The sequence below is a fragment of the Carcharodon carcharias genome, chromosome 24, assembly GCF_017639515.1.
Source record: "Carcharodon carcharias isolate sCarCar2 chromosome 24, sCarCar2.pri, whole genome shotgun sequence".
NCBI lineage: Eukaryota > Metazoa > Chordata > Chondrichthyes > Lamniformes > Lamnidae > Carcharodon > Carcharodon carcharias.
Window position 1 is genome coordinate 8,737,936 of NC_054490.1, and position 16,339 is coordinate 8,754,274.

At 52.4% G+C, this 16,339-nt stretch overlaps 1 protein-coding gene across 1 annotated transcript in view; it reads left to right on the top strand.

Annotated features, from left to right (window-relative positions):
- LOC121269334 (large neutral amino acids transporter small subunit 3-like) overlaps positions 1-9,781 on the top strand; it is a 147,651-nt gene extending 137,870 nt beyond the window's left edge. The window contains exon 9 of the mRNA XM_041173885.1: positions 9,768-9,781. Coding sequence (XP_041029819.1) covers positions 9,768-9,781 — 14 coding nt within the window. The remainder of the gene's footprint in view (positions 1-9,767) is intronic.
- The last annotated feature ends 6,558 nt before the right edge of the window (positions 9,782-16,339 follow it).

The window sequence follows — 16,339 nt, forward strand, 5'->3', positions numbered from 1 at the left end:
CTGTACAGGAGCTGACACTGAGACGCAAACATAGGGACTGTACAGGAGCTGACACTGAGACGCACACGTGGACAGTACAGGAGCTGACACTGAGACACACACATGGACTGTACAGGAGCTGACACTGAGACACACACATGGACTGTACAGGGGCTGACACTGAGACACACACATGGACTGTACAGGGGCTGACACTGAGACACACACATGGACTGTACAGGGGCTGACACTGAGACACACACAGGGACTGTGCAGGAGCTGACACTGAGACACACACACGGACTACATAGGAGCTGACACTGAGACACACACACAGACTGCACAGGAGCTGACACTGAGACACACACACGGACTGTACAGGGGCTGACATTGAGACACACACAGAAGGTACAGGAGCTGACACTGAGACACACACACGGACAGTACAGGAGCTGACACTGAGACACACACGGACCGTACAGGAACTGATGCTGAGAGACACACATGGACCATACAGGAGCTGGCACTGAGACACACACACGGACCGTACAGGAGCTGACACTGAGACACACACACAGACTGTACAGGAGCTGACACTGAGACACACACATGGACTGTACAGGAGCTGACACTGAGACACAGACATGGACTGTACATGTCTTGACACTGAGACACACACAGGGACTGTACAGGAGCTGACACTGAGACACACACATGGACTGTACAGGGGCTGACACTGAGACACACACAGATGGAAGTTACAGTGGCTGACACTGAGACACACACACAGACTGTACAGGGGCTGACACTGAGACACACACACGGACTGCACAGGAGCTGACACTGAGACACACACACGGACTGTACAGGAGCTGACACTGAGACACACACACGGACTGCACAGGAGCTGACACTGAGACACACACGTGGACTGTACAGGAGCTGACACTGAGACACACACATGGACTGTACAGGAGCTGACACTGAGACACACACACGGACTGCATAGGAGCTGACACTGAGACACACACATGGACTGCACAGGAGCTGACACTGAGACACACACACGGACTGTACAGGGGCTGAAATTGAGAAACACACACGGACTGTACAGGGGCTGAAATTGAGACACACACATGGACTGTACAGGGGCTGACATTGAGACACACACACACGGACTGTATAGGAGCTGACACTGAGCCACACACACAGGGACTGTATAGGAGCTGACACTGAGACACAAACACAGGGACTGTACAGGAGCTGACACTGAGACACAAACACAGGGACTGTATAGGAGCTGACACTGAGACACACACACGGGCTGTACAGGAGCTGACACTGAGACGCAAACACAGGGACTGTACAGGAGCTGACACTGAGACGCACACGTGGACAGTACAGGAGCTGACACTGAGACACACACATGGACTGTACAGGAGCTGACACTGAGACACACACATGGACTGTACAGGGGCTGACACTGAGACACACACATGGACTGTACAGGGGCTGACACTGAGACACACACATGGACTGTACAGGGGCTGACACTGAGACACACACAGGGACTGTGCAGGAGCTGACACAGAGACACACACACGGAATACATAGGAGCTGACACTGAGACACACACACGGACTGCACAGGAGCTGACACTGAGACACACACACGGACTGTACAGGGCTGACATTGAGACACACACAGAAGGTACAGGAGCTGACACTGAGACACACACACGGACAGTACAGGAGCTGACACTGAGACACACACGGACCGTACAGGAACTGATGTTGAGAGACACACATGGACCATACAGGAGCTGGCACTGAGACACACACATGTACTGTACAGGAACTGATGCTGAGAGACACACACGGACTGCACAGGAGCTGACACAGTGACACACACACGGACCATACAGGAGCTGGCACTGAGACACACACATGTACTGTACAGGAATTGAGGCTGAGAGACACTCGAGGACCGTACAGAAACTGACAATGAGACACACACACAGACTGTACAGAGGCTGACACTGAGACACACATACAGCCTGTACAGGGGCTGACACTGAGACACACACAGAAGTTACAGTGGCTGACACTGAGACACACACACAGACTGTACAGGGGCTGACACTGAGACACACACAGAAGTTACAGGGGCTGACACTGAGACACACACACGGACTATACAGAGGCTGACACTGAGACACACAGACTGTAAAGGGGCTGACACTGAGACACACACACGGACTGCACAGGAGCTGACACTGAGACACACACACGGACTGTACAGGAGCTGACACTGAGACACACACACGGACTGCACAGGAGCTGACACTGAGACACACACGTGGACTGTACAGGAGCTGACACTGAGACACACACATGGACTGTACAGGAGCTGACACTGAGACACACACACGGACTGCATAGGAGCTGACACTGAGACACACACATGGACTGCACAGGAGCTGACACTGAGACACACACACGGACTGTACAGGGGCTGAAATTGAGACACACACGGACTGTACAGGGGCTGAAATTGAGACACACACATGGACTGTACAGGGGCTGACATTGAGACACACACACACGGACTGTATAGGAGCTGACACTGAGCCACACACACAGGGACTTTATAGGAGCTGACACTGAGACACAAACACAGGGACTGTACAGGAGCTGACACTGAGACACAAACACAGGGACTGTATAGGAGCTGACACTGAGACACACACACGGGCTGTACAGGAGCTGACACTGAGACGCAAACACAGGGACTGTACAGGAGCTGACACTGAGACGCACACGTGGACAGTACAGGAGCTGACACTGAGACACACACATGGACTGTACAGGAGCTGACACTGAGACACACACATGGACTGTACAGGGGCTGACACTGAGACACACACATGGACTGTACAGGGGCTGACACTGAGACACACACACGGACTGTACAGGGGCTGACATTGAGACACACACACAGAAGGTACAGGAGCTGACACTGAGACACACACACGGACAGTACAGGAGCTGACACTGAGACACACACGGACCGTACAGGAACTGATGCTGAGAGACACACATGGACCATACAGGAGCTGGCACTGAGACACTCACATGTACTGTACAGGAACTGATGCTGAGAGACACGCACGGACTGCACAGGAGCTGACACAGTGACACACACACGGACCATAAAGGAGCTGGCACTGAGACACACACATGTACTGTACAGGAATTGAGGCTGAGAGACACTCGAGGACCGTACAGTAACTGACAATGAGACACACACAGACAGTACAGGAGCTGATACTGAGACACACACACGAATGTAGAGGAGCTGATACTGAGACACACACCGGGCTGTAATGGGGCTGACACTGAGACACACACACAGACTGTACAGGAGCTGATACTGAGACACACACACGGGCTGTACAGGAGCTGACACTGAGACACACACATGGGCTGTACAGGAGCTGACACTGAGACACACACATGGGCTGTACAGGAGCTGACACTGAGACACACACACGGGCTGTACAGGAGCTGACACTGAGACACACACACAGACTGTACAGGGGCTGACACTGAGACACACACAGAAGGTACAGGGGCTGACACTGAGACACACACACAGACTGTACAGGAGCTGATACTGAGACACACACACGGGCTGTACATGGGCTGAAATTGAGACACACACACGGACTGTACAGGGGCTGACACTGAGACACACAGAGAATGTACAGGGGCTGACACTGAGACACACACACGGGCTGTACAGGAGCTGACACTGAGACACACACAGAGGTACGGGGCTGACACTGAGACACACACACGGACTGTACAGGGCTGACTCTGAGACACACACAAAGACTGTACAGGGGCTGACACTGAGACACACACACAGACTGTACAGGGGCTGACATTGAGACAAACACAGAAGGTACAGGGGCTGACACTGAGACACACACACAGACTGTACAGGGGCTGACACTGACACACACACACAGACTGTACAGGGCTGACACTGAGCCACACACACGGGCTGTACAGGGGCTGACACTGAGACACACACAGAAGGTACAGGAGCTGACACTGAGACACACACAGAAGGTACAGGGGCTGACACTGAGACAAACAAACAGACTGTACAGGGGCTGACACTGAGACACACACAGAAGGTACAGGGGCTGACACTGAGACACACAGACTGTACAGGGGCTGACACTGAGACACACACGCGGACTGTACAGGGGCTGACACTGAGACACACACAGAAGGTACAGGAGCTGACACTGAGACACACACAGAAGGTACGGGGCTGACACTGAGACACACACACGGACTGTAGAGGGGCTGAAACTGAGACACACACAGAAGTTACAGGAGCTGACACTGAGACACACACACGGACTATACAGAGGCTGACACTGAGACACACAGACTGTACAGGGGCTGACACTGAGACACACACACGACTGTACAGAGGCTGACACTGAGACACACATACAGCCTGTACAGGGGCTGACACTGAGACACACACAGAAGTTACAGGGGCTGACACTGAGACACACACACAGACTGTACAGGGGCTGACACTGAGAGACACACACAGAAGTAACAGGGGCTGACACTGAGACACACACACGGACTATACAGATGCTGATACTGAGACACACAGACTGTACAGGGGCTGACACTGAGACACACACACAGCTGTACAGAGGCTGACACTGAGACACACATACAGCCTGTACAGGGGCTGACACTGAGACACACACAGAAGTTACAGGGGCTGACACTGAGACACACACACAGACTGTACAGGGGCTGACACTGAGACACACACAGAAGTTACAGGGGCTGACACTGAGACACACACACGAACTATACAGAGGCTGACACTGAGACACACAGACTGTAGAGATGCTGACACTGAGACACACATACAGACAGTACAGGGGCTGACACTGAGACACACATACAGCCTGTACAGGGGCTGACATTGAGACACACACAGAAGGTACAGGGGCTGACACTGAGACACACACACGGACTATACAGAGGCTGACCGTGAGACACACAGACTGTACAGAGGCTGACACTGAGACTCACACACAGACTGTACAGGGGCTGACACTGAGACACACACACAGACTGTACAGGGGCTGAGACTGAGACACTCACACAGACTGTACAGGGGCTGACACTGAGACACACACACAGACTGTACAGGTGCTGACACTGACACACACACACAGACTGTACAGGGGCTGACACTGAGACACACACACAGACTGTACAGGGGCTGACACTGAGACACACACACGGGCTGTACAGGGGCTGACACTGAGACACACACACAGACTGTACAGGGGCTGACACTGAGACACACACACAGACTGTACAGGGGCTGACATTGAGACACACACACAGACTGTACAGGGGCTGACACTGAGACACACACACAGACTCTACAGGGGCTGACACTGACACACACACAGAAGGTACAGGAGCTGACACTGAGACACACACAGAAGGTACAGGGGCTGACACTGAGACACACACACAGACTGTACAGGGCTGACACTGAGACACACACAGAAGGTACAGGGGCTGACACTGAACACACAGACTCTACAGGGGCTGACACTGAGACACACACACGGACTGTACAGGGGCTGACACTGAGACACACACAGAAGGTACAGGACCTGACACTGAGACACACACAGAAGGTACGGGGCTGACACTGAGACACACACACGGACTGTACAGGGGCTGACACTGAGACACACACATGGACTGTACAGGGGCTGACACTGAAACACACAGACTCTACAGGGGCTGACACTGAGACACACACACGGACTGTACAGGGGCTGACACTGAGGCACACACAGAAGGTACAGGACCTGACACTGAGACACACACAGAAGGTACGGGGCTGACACTGAGACACACACACGGACTGTACAGGGGCTGACACTGAGACACACACACAGACTGTACAGGGGCTGACACTGAGACACACACACGGTCTGTACAGGGGCTGACACTGAGACACACACAGAAGGTACAGGAGCTGACACTGAGACACACACACAGACTGTACAGGGGCTGACACTGAGACACACACACAGACTGTACAGGGGCAGACATTGAGACACACACAGAAGGTACAGGGGCTGACACTGAGACACACACACAGACTGTACAGGGGCTGACACTGACACACACACACAGAAGTACAGGGGCTGAAACTGAGACACACACACGGGCTGTACAGGGGCTGACACTGAGACACACTCAGAAGGTACAGGAGCTGACACTGAGACACACACAGAAGTTACAGGGGCTGACACTGAGACACACACACAGACTGTACAGGGGCTGACACTGAGACACGCACAGAAGGTACAGGGGCTGACACTGAGACACACAGACTGTACAGGGGCTGACACTGAGAAACACACACGGACCGTACAGCGGCTGACACTGAGACACAGACAGAAGGTACAGGAGCTGATACTGACACACACACACAGAATGTACAGGGGCTGAAACTGAGACACACACACGGGCTGTACAGGGGCTGACACTGAGACACACTCAGAAGGTACAGGAGCTGACACTGAGACACACACAGAAGTACAGGGGCTGACACTGAGACACACACACAGACTGTACAGGGGCTGACACTGAGACACGCACAGAAGGTACAGGGGCTGACACTGAGACACACAGACTGTACAGGGGCTGACACTGAGAAACACACACGGACCGTACAGCGGCTGACACTGAGACACAGACAGAAGGTACAGGAGCTGATACTGAGACACACACAGAAGTTACAGGGCTGACACTGAGACACACACACAGACTGTACAGGGGCTGACACTGAGACACGCACACAGACTGTACTGGGGCTGACACTGAGACACACACGCGGGCTGTACAGGGGCTGACACTGAGACGCAAACAGAAGGTACAGGAGCTGACACTGAGACACACACACAGACTGTACAGGGGCTGACACTGAGACACACACACAGACTGTACAGGGTCTGACATTGAGACACACACAGAAGGTACAGGAGCTGACACTGAGACCCACACACAGACTGTACAGGGGCCGACACTGACACACACACTCAGACTGTACAGGGGCTGACACTGAGACAACACAAGGCTGTACAGGGGCTGACACTGAGACACACACAGAAGGTACAGGAGCTGACACTGAGACACACACAGAAGTTACAGGGGCTGACACTGAGACACACACACTGACACACACTGTACACTGACACAGGGTGACACTGAGACACACACAGAAGGTACAGGGGCTGACACTGAGACACACAGACTGTACAGGGGCTGACACTGAGACACACACACACGGACTGTACAGGGGCTGACACTGAGACACACACACGGGCTGTACAGGGGCTGACACTGAGACACACACAGAAGGTACAGGAGCTGACACTGAGACACACACACAGACTGTACAGGGGCTGACACTGAGACACACACACGGGCTGTACAGGGGCTGACACTGAGACACACACACAGCCTGTACAGGGGCTGACATTGAGACACACACTGAATGTACAGGAGCTGACATTGAGACACACACAGAAGGTACAGGGCTGACACTGAGACTCACACACAGACTGTACAGGGCTGACACTGAGACACACAGACTGTACAGAGGCTGACACTGAGACACACATACAGACTGTACAGCGGCTGACACTGGGACACACACACAGACTGTACAGGGGCTGACACTGAGACACACACACAGACTGTACCGGGCTGACACTGAGACACACACAGAAGTTACAGGGGCTGACACTGAGACACACACATGGACTGTACAGGGGTGACACTGAGACACACACAGATGGAAGTTACAGTGGCTGACACTGAGACACACACACAGACTGTACAGGGGCTGACACTGAGACACACACTGAAGGTACAGGAGCTGACACTGAGACACACACAGAAGGTACAGGGGCTGACACTGAGACACACACGCAGACTGTACAGGGGCTGACACTGAGACACACACAGAAGGTACAGGGGCTGACACTGAGACACACAGACTGTACAGGGGCTGACACTGAGACACACACGGACTGTACAGGGGCTGACACTGAGACACACACAGAAGGTACAGGAGCTGACACTGAGACACACACAGAAGGTACGGGGCTGACACTGAGACACACACACGGACTGTACAGGGGCTGACACTGAGACACACACAGAAGTTACAGGGCTGACACTGAGACACACACACTGACTATACAGAGGCTGACACTGAGACACACAGACTGTACAGGGGCTGACACTGAGACACACACACAGACTGTACAGAGGCTGACACTGAGACACACATACAGCCTGTACAGGGGCTGACACTGAGACACACACAGAAGTTACAGGGCTGACACTGAGACACACACACGGACTATACAGAGGCTGACACTGAGACACACAGACTGTACAGGGGCTGACACTGAGACACACACACAGACTGTACAGAGGCTGACACTGAGACACACATACAGCCTGTACAGGGGCTGACATTGAGACACACACAGAAGGTACAGGGGCTGACACTGAGACACACACACAGACTGTACAGGGGCTGACACTGAGACACACAGACTTTACAGAGGCTGACACTGAGACACACATACAGACTGTACAGGGGCTGACACTGAGACACACACACAGACTGTACAGGGGCTGACACTGAGACACACACACAGACTGTACAGGGGCTGACACTGAGACACACACAGAAGTTACAGGGGCTGACACTGAGACACACACACAGACTGTACAGAGGCTGACACTGAGACACACACATACAGACTGTACAGGGGCTGACACTGAGACACACACACAGAAGGTACAGGGGCTGACAGTGAGACACACACACGGACTGTACAGGGGCTGACACTGAGACACACACAGAAGTTACAGGGGCTGACACTGAGACTCACACATACAGACTGTACAGAGGCTGACACTGAGACACACACACAGAAGGTACAGGGGCTGCCACTGAGACACACACCCAGACTGTACAGGAGCTGATACTGAGACACACACGGGCTGTACATGGGCTGAAATTGAGACACACACACAGACTGTACAGGGGCTGAGACTGAGACTCTCACACAGACTGTACAGGAGCTGACACTGAGACACACACACAGACTGTACAGGGGCTGACACTGAGACACACACACGGGCTGTACAGGGGCTGACACTGAGACACACACACAGACTGTACAGGGGCTGACACTGAGACACACACACAGACTGTAAGGGGCTGACACTGAGACACACACACAGACTGTACAGGGGCTGACACTGAGACACACACACAGACTGTACAGGGGCTGACACTGAGACACACACACAGACTGTACAGGGGATGACACTGAGACACACACACAGACTGTACAGGGGCTGACACTGAGACACACACACAGACTGTACAGGGGCTGACACTGAGACACACACACGGACTGTATAGGAGCTGACACTGAGACACACACACGGGCTGTACAGGGATTCTGCTCCTTCACCCTTCTGGTTAGGGGTTTATTTTATCCGATTAACACGTCCCTCACTGGGCTCAGTATCTGAAATCCCTTTACACAGCTACATATATCAAACTGACTTCCAAGTTGTCAACTGAGCTCGAACCTCACCTGTTTTTTGATCATTCTGCAGAATCTGCAGTGTAATCACCTCCAGGACCAGCATCTCCGTCTGTAGCTTCAGGGCCCAGGGCTGAATGGACCAGGGGTTGTCCCTGTCTATTAGATACAGAGTAAAGCTCCCCTGACACTGTCCCCATCAAACACTCCCAGGACAGGTACAGCACGGGGTTATATACAGAGTAAATCTCCCTCTACACTGTCCCCATCAAACACACCCAGGACAGGTACAGCTCGCGGTTAGATACAGAGTAAAGCTCCCTCTACACTGTCCCCATCAAACACTCCCAGGACAGGTGCAGCACGGGGTTAGATACAGAGTAAAGCTCCCTCTACACTGTCCCCATCAAACACTCCCAGGACAGGTACAGCACGGGGTTAGATACAGAGTAAAGCTCTCTCTACACTGTCCCCATCAAACACTCCCAGGACAGGTACAGCACGGGGTTGGATACAGAGTAAAGCTCCCTCTACACCAAACCATCAAACACTCCCAGGACTGGTACAGCACGGGGTTAGATACAGAGTAAAGCTCCCTCTACACCGTCCCCATCAAAACACTCCCAGGACAGGTACAGCACGGGGTTAGATACAGAGTAAAGCTCCCTCTACACTGTCCCATCAAACACTCCCAGGACAGGTACAGCACGGGGTTAGATACAGAGTAAAACTCCCTCTACACTGTCCCCATCAAACACTCCCAGGACAGGTACAGCACAGGGTTAGATACAGAGTAAATCTCCCTCTACACTGTCCCCATCAAACACTCCCAGGACAGGTACAGCACGGAGTTAGATACAGAGTAAAGCTCCCTCTACACCGTCCCCATCAGACACTCCCAGGACAGGTACAGCACGGGGTTAGATACAGAGTAAAGCTCCCTCTACACTGTCCCCATCAAACACTCCCAGGACAGGGACAGCATGGGGTTAGATACAGAGTAAATCTCCCTCTACACTGTCCCCATCAAACACTCCCAGGACAGGTACAGCACGGGGTTAGATACAGAGTAAATCTCCCTCTACACTGTCCCCATCAAACACTCCCAGGACAGGTACAGCACGGGGTTAGATACAGAGTAAATCTCCCTCTACACTGTCCCATCAAACACTCCAGGGCAGGTACAGCACGGGGTTAGATACAGAGTAAATCTCCCTCTACACTGTCCCCATCAAACACTCCCAGGGCAGGTACAGCATGGGGTTAGATACAGAGTAAATCTCCCTCTACACTGTCCCCATCAAACACTCCCAGGACAGGTACAGCACGGGGTTAGATACAGAGTAAATCTCCCTCTACACTGTCCCCATCAAACACTCCAGGACAGGTACAGCACGGGGTTAGATACAGAGTAAATCTCCCTCTACACTGTCTCCATCAAACACTCCCAGGACAGGTACAGCACGGGGTTAGATACAGAGTAAATCTCCCTCTATACCGTCCCCATCAAACACTCCCAGGACAGGTACAGCATGGGGTTAGATACAGAGTAAATCTCCCCCTACACTGTCCCCATCAAACACTCCCAGGACAGGGACAGCACGGGGTTAGATACTGAGTAAGTATCATTCCTCAGTACTGCACAGAGACTGTCAGCCATGATTTATGCACTCAAGTGTCTGGATTGTGACTTGAACCCACACCATTTGACTCGGGAGAGAGTGCGGCCGGTACAGCTCACCAGGACACAATCACTCGCTGGGGTTTACATGTCACATTTGATCCTGGGAAGGTGAGTAGTGGGAGCTCCAGCCCAGTGCCTCACACTGGGGGTGAGAGACTGCCATCTACTCTCGCCATTTCAGCAAGATGTGTGAAGCCAGCTGATCAAAGCCCTTACTAACAGAACGATAAAGACCCTCCTGCTCCTTTAGCTGGTTCAGAGCTTGCGTTTCGCTGAGAAAAGAGACTTGTCGAAGCTTTTTGCCTTGGACTCATCAGGACCCTTTTCAGGAATACCAATAGGCAGGAGAAGAACAATTTGTCCCCTTTGAATTGGAATTCTTGCGAAGTGTCCTGATTAGCGCGACATGAAAAGGCGCTTCCGATGGGAACTTCGGGTAATTAATCAGATGGGGGGAGAACTTCGAATGGAGGGTTTCCTGATGTCAGGATGTTTGGGCTATTGTAGCGATCCTGGGTCTCCGATGAGAATTCCTGTTTTCTGGATAATTGGCCTATATCGAATGTTACCATGGGCAAGATTATCCTCTTTGGCCGGAGAGCAATGGGAGGTGGAACTCGCTAACCAGAAGGGAGTGGTTGAGATGAATAGTATAGGTCCATTTACAACAACAACTTGCATTTATGTATCACCTTCGACTCGCACCTAAACAGCCCCCTTAACGTGGTGAAACATCCCACAGCGGCAAAAAACCAAATTTATTGCTGAGCTGAGCTGTTAGGGCAGAAGATTAAAGGTTTGGTGGACAGGGTTCTTAGGAGGAGAGAGAGAGAGAGAGAGAGAGAGGACGGTGGAGGGGTTTAGGGAGGGGATTCCAGAGCTCAGGGACCCCAAGCAGTTGAAGGCCCGCCGCCCAAGGGTTGGAGCGATGGGGAATCGGGGGTGGGGGATGCTCGAGAGACCGGGAATTGGAGGAGCGCAGAGATCTGGGGAGGTTACAGAGAGGGAGAGGGGGTGGGACGAGGACATGGAGGTATTTGAAAAACGAAGGCAAGAATTTTACAATCGAGGTGTTGCCAGACAAGGAGCCAATGTAGGTCAAGTTAAGTTGGATAAATACTTGTAAACGAAAAGCAGTGGAAGGTTCTGCTGATAGGATTAGGTGAGAGAGTGAGAGAGAGAGAGAGTGGGAGGAGGCTCAACCGATGCATAAAAACCAGGATGAACTGAATTCTGAGCTGACACAAGTCAGCATAATACTCCTGTATACCAAGTCAGACATCTTGCTGAGGGCTGTTTTTACAGGTTTAATTACCTAATTCCGGAGATAGAGGAGAAGTCACAGTGAGCTCTGAATTTTGCTGCCAGTGTTTCAGGATTAATCTCGGGATTAATCTTAAGAGATGTCATAGCATTAACAGGGCGATGCAGATCAGTTCTCATCGTGACGCCGAATTATCCACGGTTATTGAGGGTTTTTTGATTTATCAGCAGCGTCTCTGGAGATAACAGCAAAGGCACTTTCTCGAGAGGAGAGTTTGACGCGGGCATCTTACAAAGCTCCAGCTGGTTTCTTCCATTTTGTGACCGGCTGGTCGAAAGGAGGAAGCCTCTGCCCTCCTGACACCGAAGGCCTTGGGGGGCGGGGGGGGTGGTGGGGGGGGGGGCAAAGCCGCAGCATGAGAATCCAGGGCAGCCCTCCGAGTGCGGCGCTGAGGGAGTGCTGCCTTGCCAGAGGCACTGCCTTTCGGGGGCGAGGTGTGGTGAAGCTGCCTCTCGTGGTGGTGGGAGGAGGGGGGGGGGTGGGGGGGGGGGGGTGTGAAAGGTTTGGAAGGAGACCAGGGATGGGGGAGGGGTGCCCTCCTGGATCCCGGGGGTCAATATTCAGCACTCAGCAGGCCCAAAAACAGATCTTCCCGTTGCTGGGTGTGGAGATTGCTGTGCGCAAATTGGCTGCTGTTGTTTCCTACTTTCCCAGGGACAATAAAACAGTAAACAAACTGGGGAAATAAGAGCACTGGTCCGAACTGGTCTTGTTTACCGTAAAAATGGGACACCAGTAAAAACTGGGAAATATGAGCCACTGGTCCAAACTGATCTTTTCCTATTGGGTTACTGCAATGGCTACACTTTCAAAAGTACCTCATTGGCTGTAAAGAACTCAAGGATGTCTCCTGGCCTATGTGATGTGCATTAGCAACAGAGAAGGACCCACCAATAGATAACTATCAGCTCTGTACTCGCCAACAGGTAGATACCGCTTATGAACAGGGGGTGGGGGGGGGGGGGTGTCATCTTAAAAACAATCTTCAACGGGGGTTTGACATTCTGTGGATCCAAATCAAACTGGATTCTCTGACTTCTAAGGACGAATCTTTGGTATTGTAGCAGAAATCTCAGAGTTATAGTTAACCCAAACACTGGTTTGTCCAGCCCAGGAGGGGACAAGCTGTGGGAGATATAAATCAGATCCAAAAGATGGGCTGCATGAGTCAGTGTGGGGAATATGACAGAGCCACATCCTGGATCCCAGATTTGGGATGGGAATCAGTGCAGCAAAGGAGGGAGAAGAAGGACTGAGCGTGCTGTATAAAATAAGGAACAGGCTGGTGGGACTCGACAGGAACAATACCTGGTGTCCCCCCTCCCAGCACTGACAAACCACAGGGTAAACCCTTCCCCACAAACTACAAAGACTTTTTGTTTCCAAGACTGGGTATCAACAAGTTTTCTTCCCAAGGACAATCCCACATGGAACAAGCTGCCAAAGGGAGCGGTCACAGCTCCATCGCTGGAAATCTTCCATAAGACCATCAGACATAGGAGCAGAAATTAGGCCATTTGGCCCATCGAGTCTACTCCACCATTCAATCTGGCTGATAAGTTTCTCAACCCCATTGTCCCGCCTTCTCCCCGTAACCTTTGATCCCCCTTACCAATCAAGAACCCTATCTATCTCGCTCTTAAATACACTCAGTGACCTGGCCTCCACAGCCTTCTGTGGCAATGAATTCCATAGATAATCAGATCCATCTTTCGAATATTTCCATTTAAACCGTTCATTACCGGGTCGCCCAACTCAGCAGCTCGTGCCTGGTTCACTTAGCGCTACCCACGGAACCGCCGGGCGGAATGTGGGTGTTCATCTGCGATGCGACACACCCAAAAGCAGAAGCTCGTGAATCACAGGCTCTTAGCGGCACAAGGGGAGGCCATTCAGCCCATCCTGCCTGCACCGGGCTCTCTAAATGAGCGTCAAGGCGCTCGGAGCGATGCGAGGTCACCTTTGGCTGCCGGTGTCCACACACCCTGGGGTCTCTCACGGCTCTGGGGGGGACTGGATCGCTCCTTCAGGGAGCCAACATGGGCGCAATGGGACGAGGTGCGCTGTGCTGCGGTGGGGGGGGGGGTCTATCTCAGGATATGAAGACAGAGCTGTGGGAGGCTCAGTGATGCTGGGTGCATGGTCGAGTGAGCTGTTGAACAATTCCTGAGTTGGTTTGTGCAAGGGCTATTCTTATTTCTAATGCTAACCCTGAGCTCCTGCCTATTCCCTGGGCAGCAATGCCGTAATGCAAATGGGGGATTATCAATCTCCCCTGACTAATGTGTACCACAGGCGCTCATATTTCAAAACCTATTTACAAGAGGCTGTACGCTCCTTCTATCCATTTGTTATCCTTGACTAGAGACATGGCAGTGCCACTTAATTACATCTTTTCCCAGCACCATTTTTATGGAGTGTTGCTGTATCCTTTCAAGTCGATGGGCCTTCTTTTCTCTTGCCCCAACATCCATCGCTAGCATCAACTCCGAAGCCTTTCCCTGGTCAGCTCTCCCGCCCTCCGAAAACTTGGGTCCATCCAGGAGTCTGCCCTCACTCACACCAGCCCCTGTTCAGCCACCAGCAGCCTCACGAGCACCCTCCGCTCTCTCACTCTCCCTCTCCCGCTCCCCCACCCCTCCCCCGTGCTCACTGACCCACGCTGGCCCAGCGATGCCTCCATTTTGAAATTGCCATCCAAATCCATCCACTGCATCGCTCCCTCCTCATGCCTGTAACTCTCCCCCCGGGCCCATCATTCTCGGAGATCTCTGCGCACCTCCAATTCTGGCCATGTGTGCATTATCCTGATTTCTGTTGTTCCATCGGCTGGCTAAGCTCTAGGGTTAGCTAAAATTCATTCTTGGGATGGGGGCATCACTGGAACTTATTGCCCCTTGAGAAGGTGGTGGTGAGCTGCCTTCTTGAGCCGCTGCAGTCCATGTGGTGTGGGTGCACCCACAGTGCTGTTAGGGAGGGAGTTCCAGGATTTTGACCCAGCGACAGTGAAGGAACGGCTGATATATTTCCAAGTCAGGCTGGTGAGTGACTTGGAGGGGAACTTCCAGGTGGTGATGTTCCCATGTGTCTGCTGCCCTTGTCCTTCTAGATGGTAGTGGTCATGGGTTTGGAAGGTGTTGTCTAAGGAGCCTTGGTGAGTTGCTGCAGTGCATCTTGTAGATGGTACACACACTGCTGCTACTGTGCGTCGGTGGTGGAGGGAGTGAATGTTTGTGGATGTGGTGCCAATCAAGCGGGGCTGCTTTGTCCTGGACGGTGTCGAGCTTCTTGAGTGTTGTTGGTGCTGCACTCATCCAGGCAAGTGGGGAATATTCCATCACACTGCTGACCAAACGGAGATGGGACGAGTAAGCCAGAGGCCCTGACTAATGGTCTAAAGTCATGGGTTCAAAACCCACCATGGCATCTGACGGGGTTTAAACTCAATTAATAAAATCTTAAATTAAAACTTAGTCACTACCAATTGCTGTAAAAACCCATCTGGGTCACTAATGCCCTTTAGAGAAGGAAATCTGCCCTCCTTACCCGGTCTGGCCTACATGTGACTCCAGACCCATAGCCAAGTGGTTGACTCTTAACTGCCCCTCTGAAATGGGCCTCAGTTCAAGGGCAATTA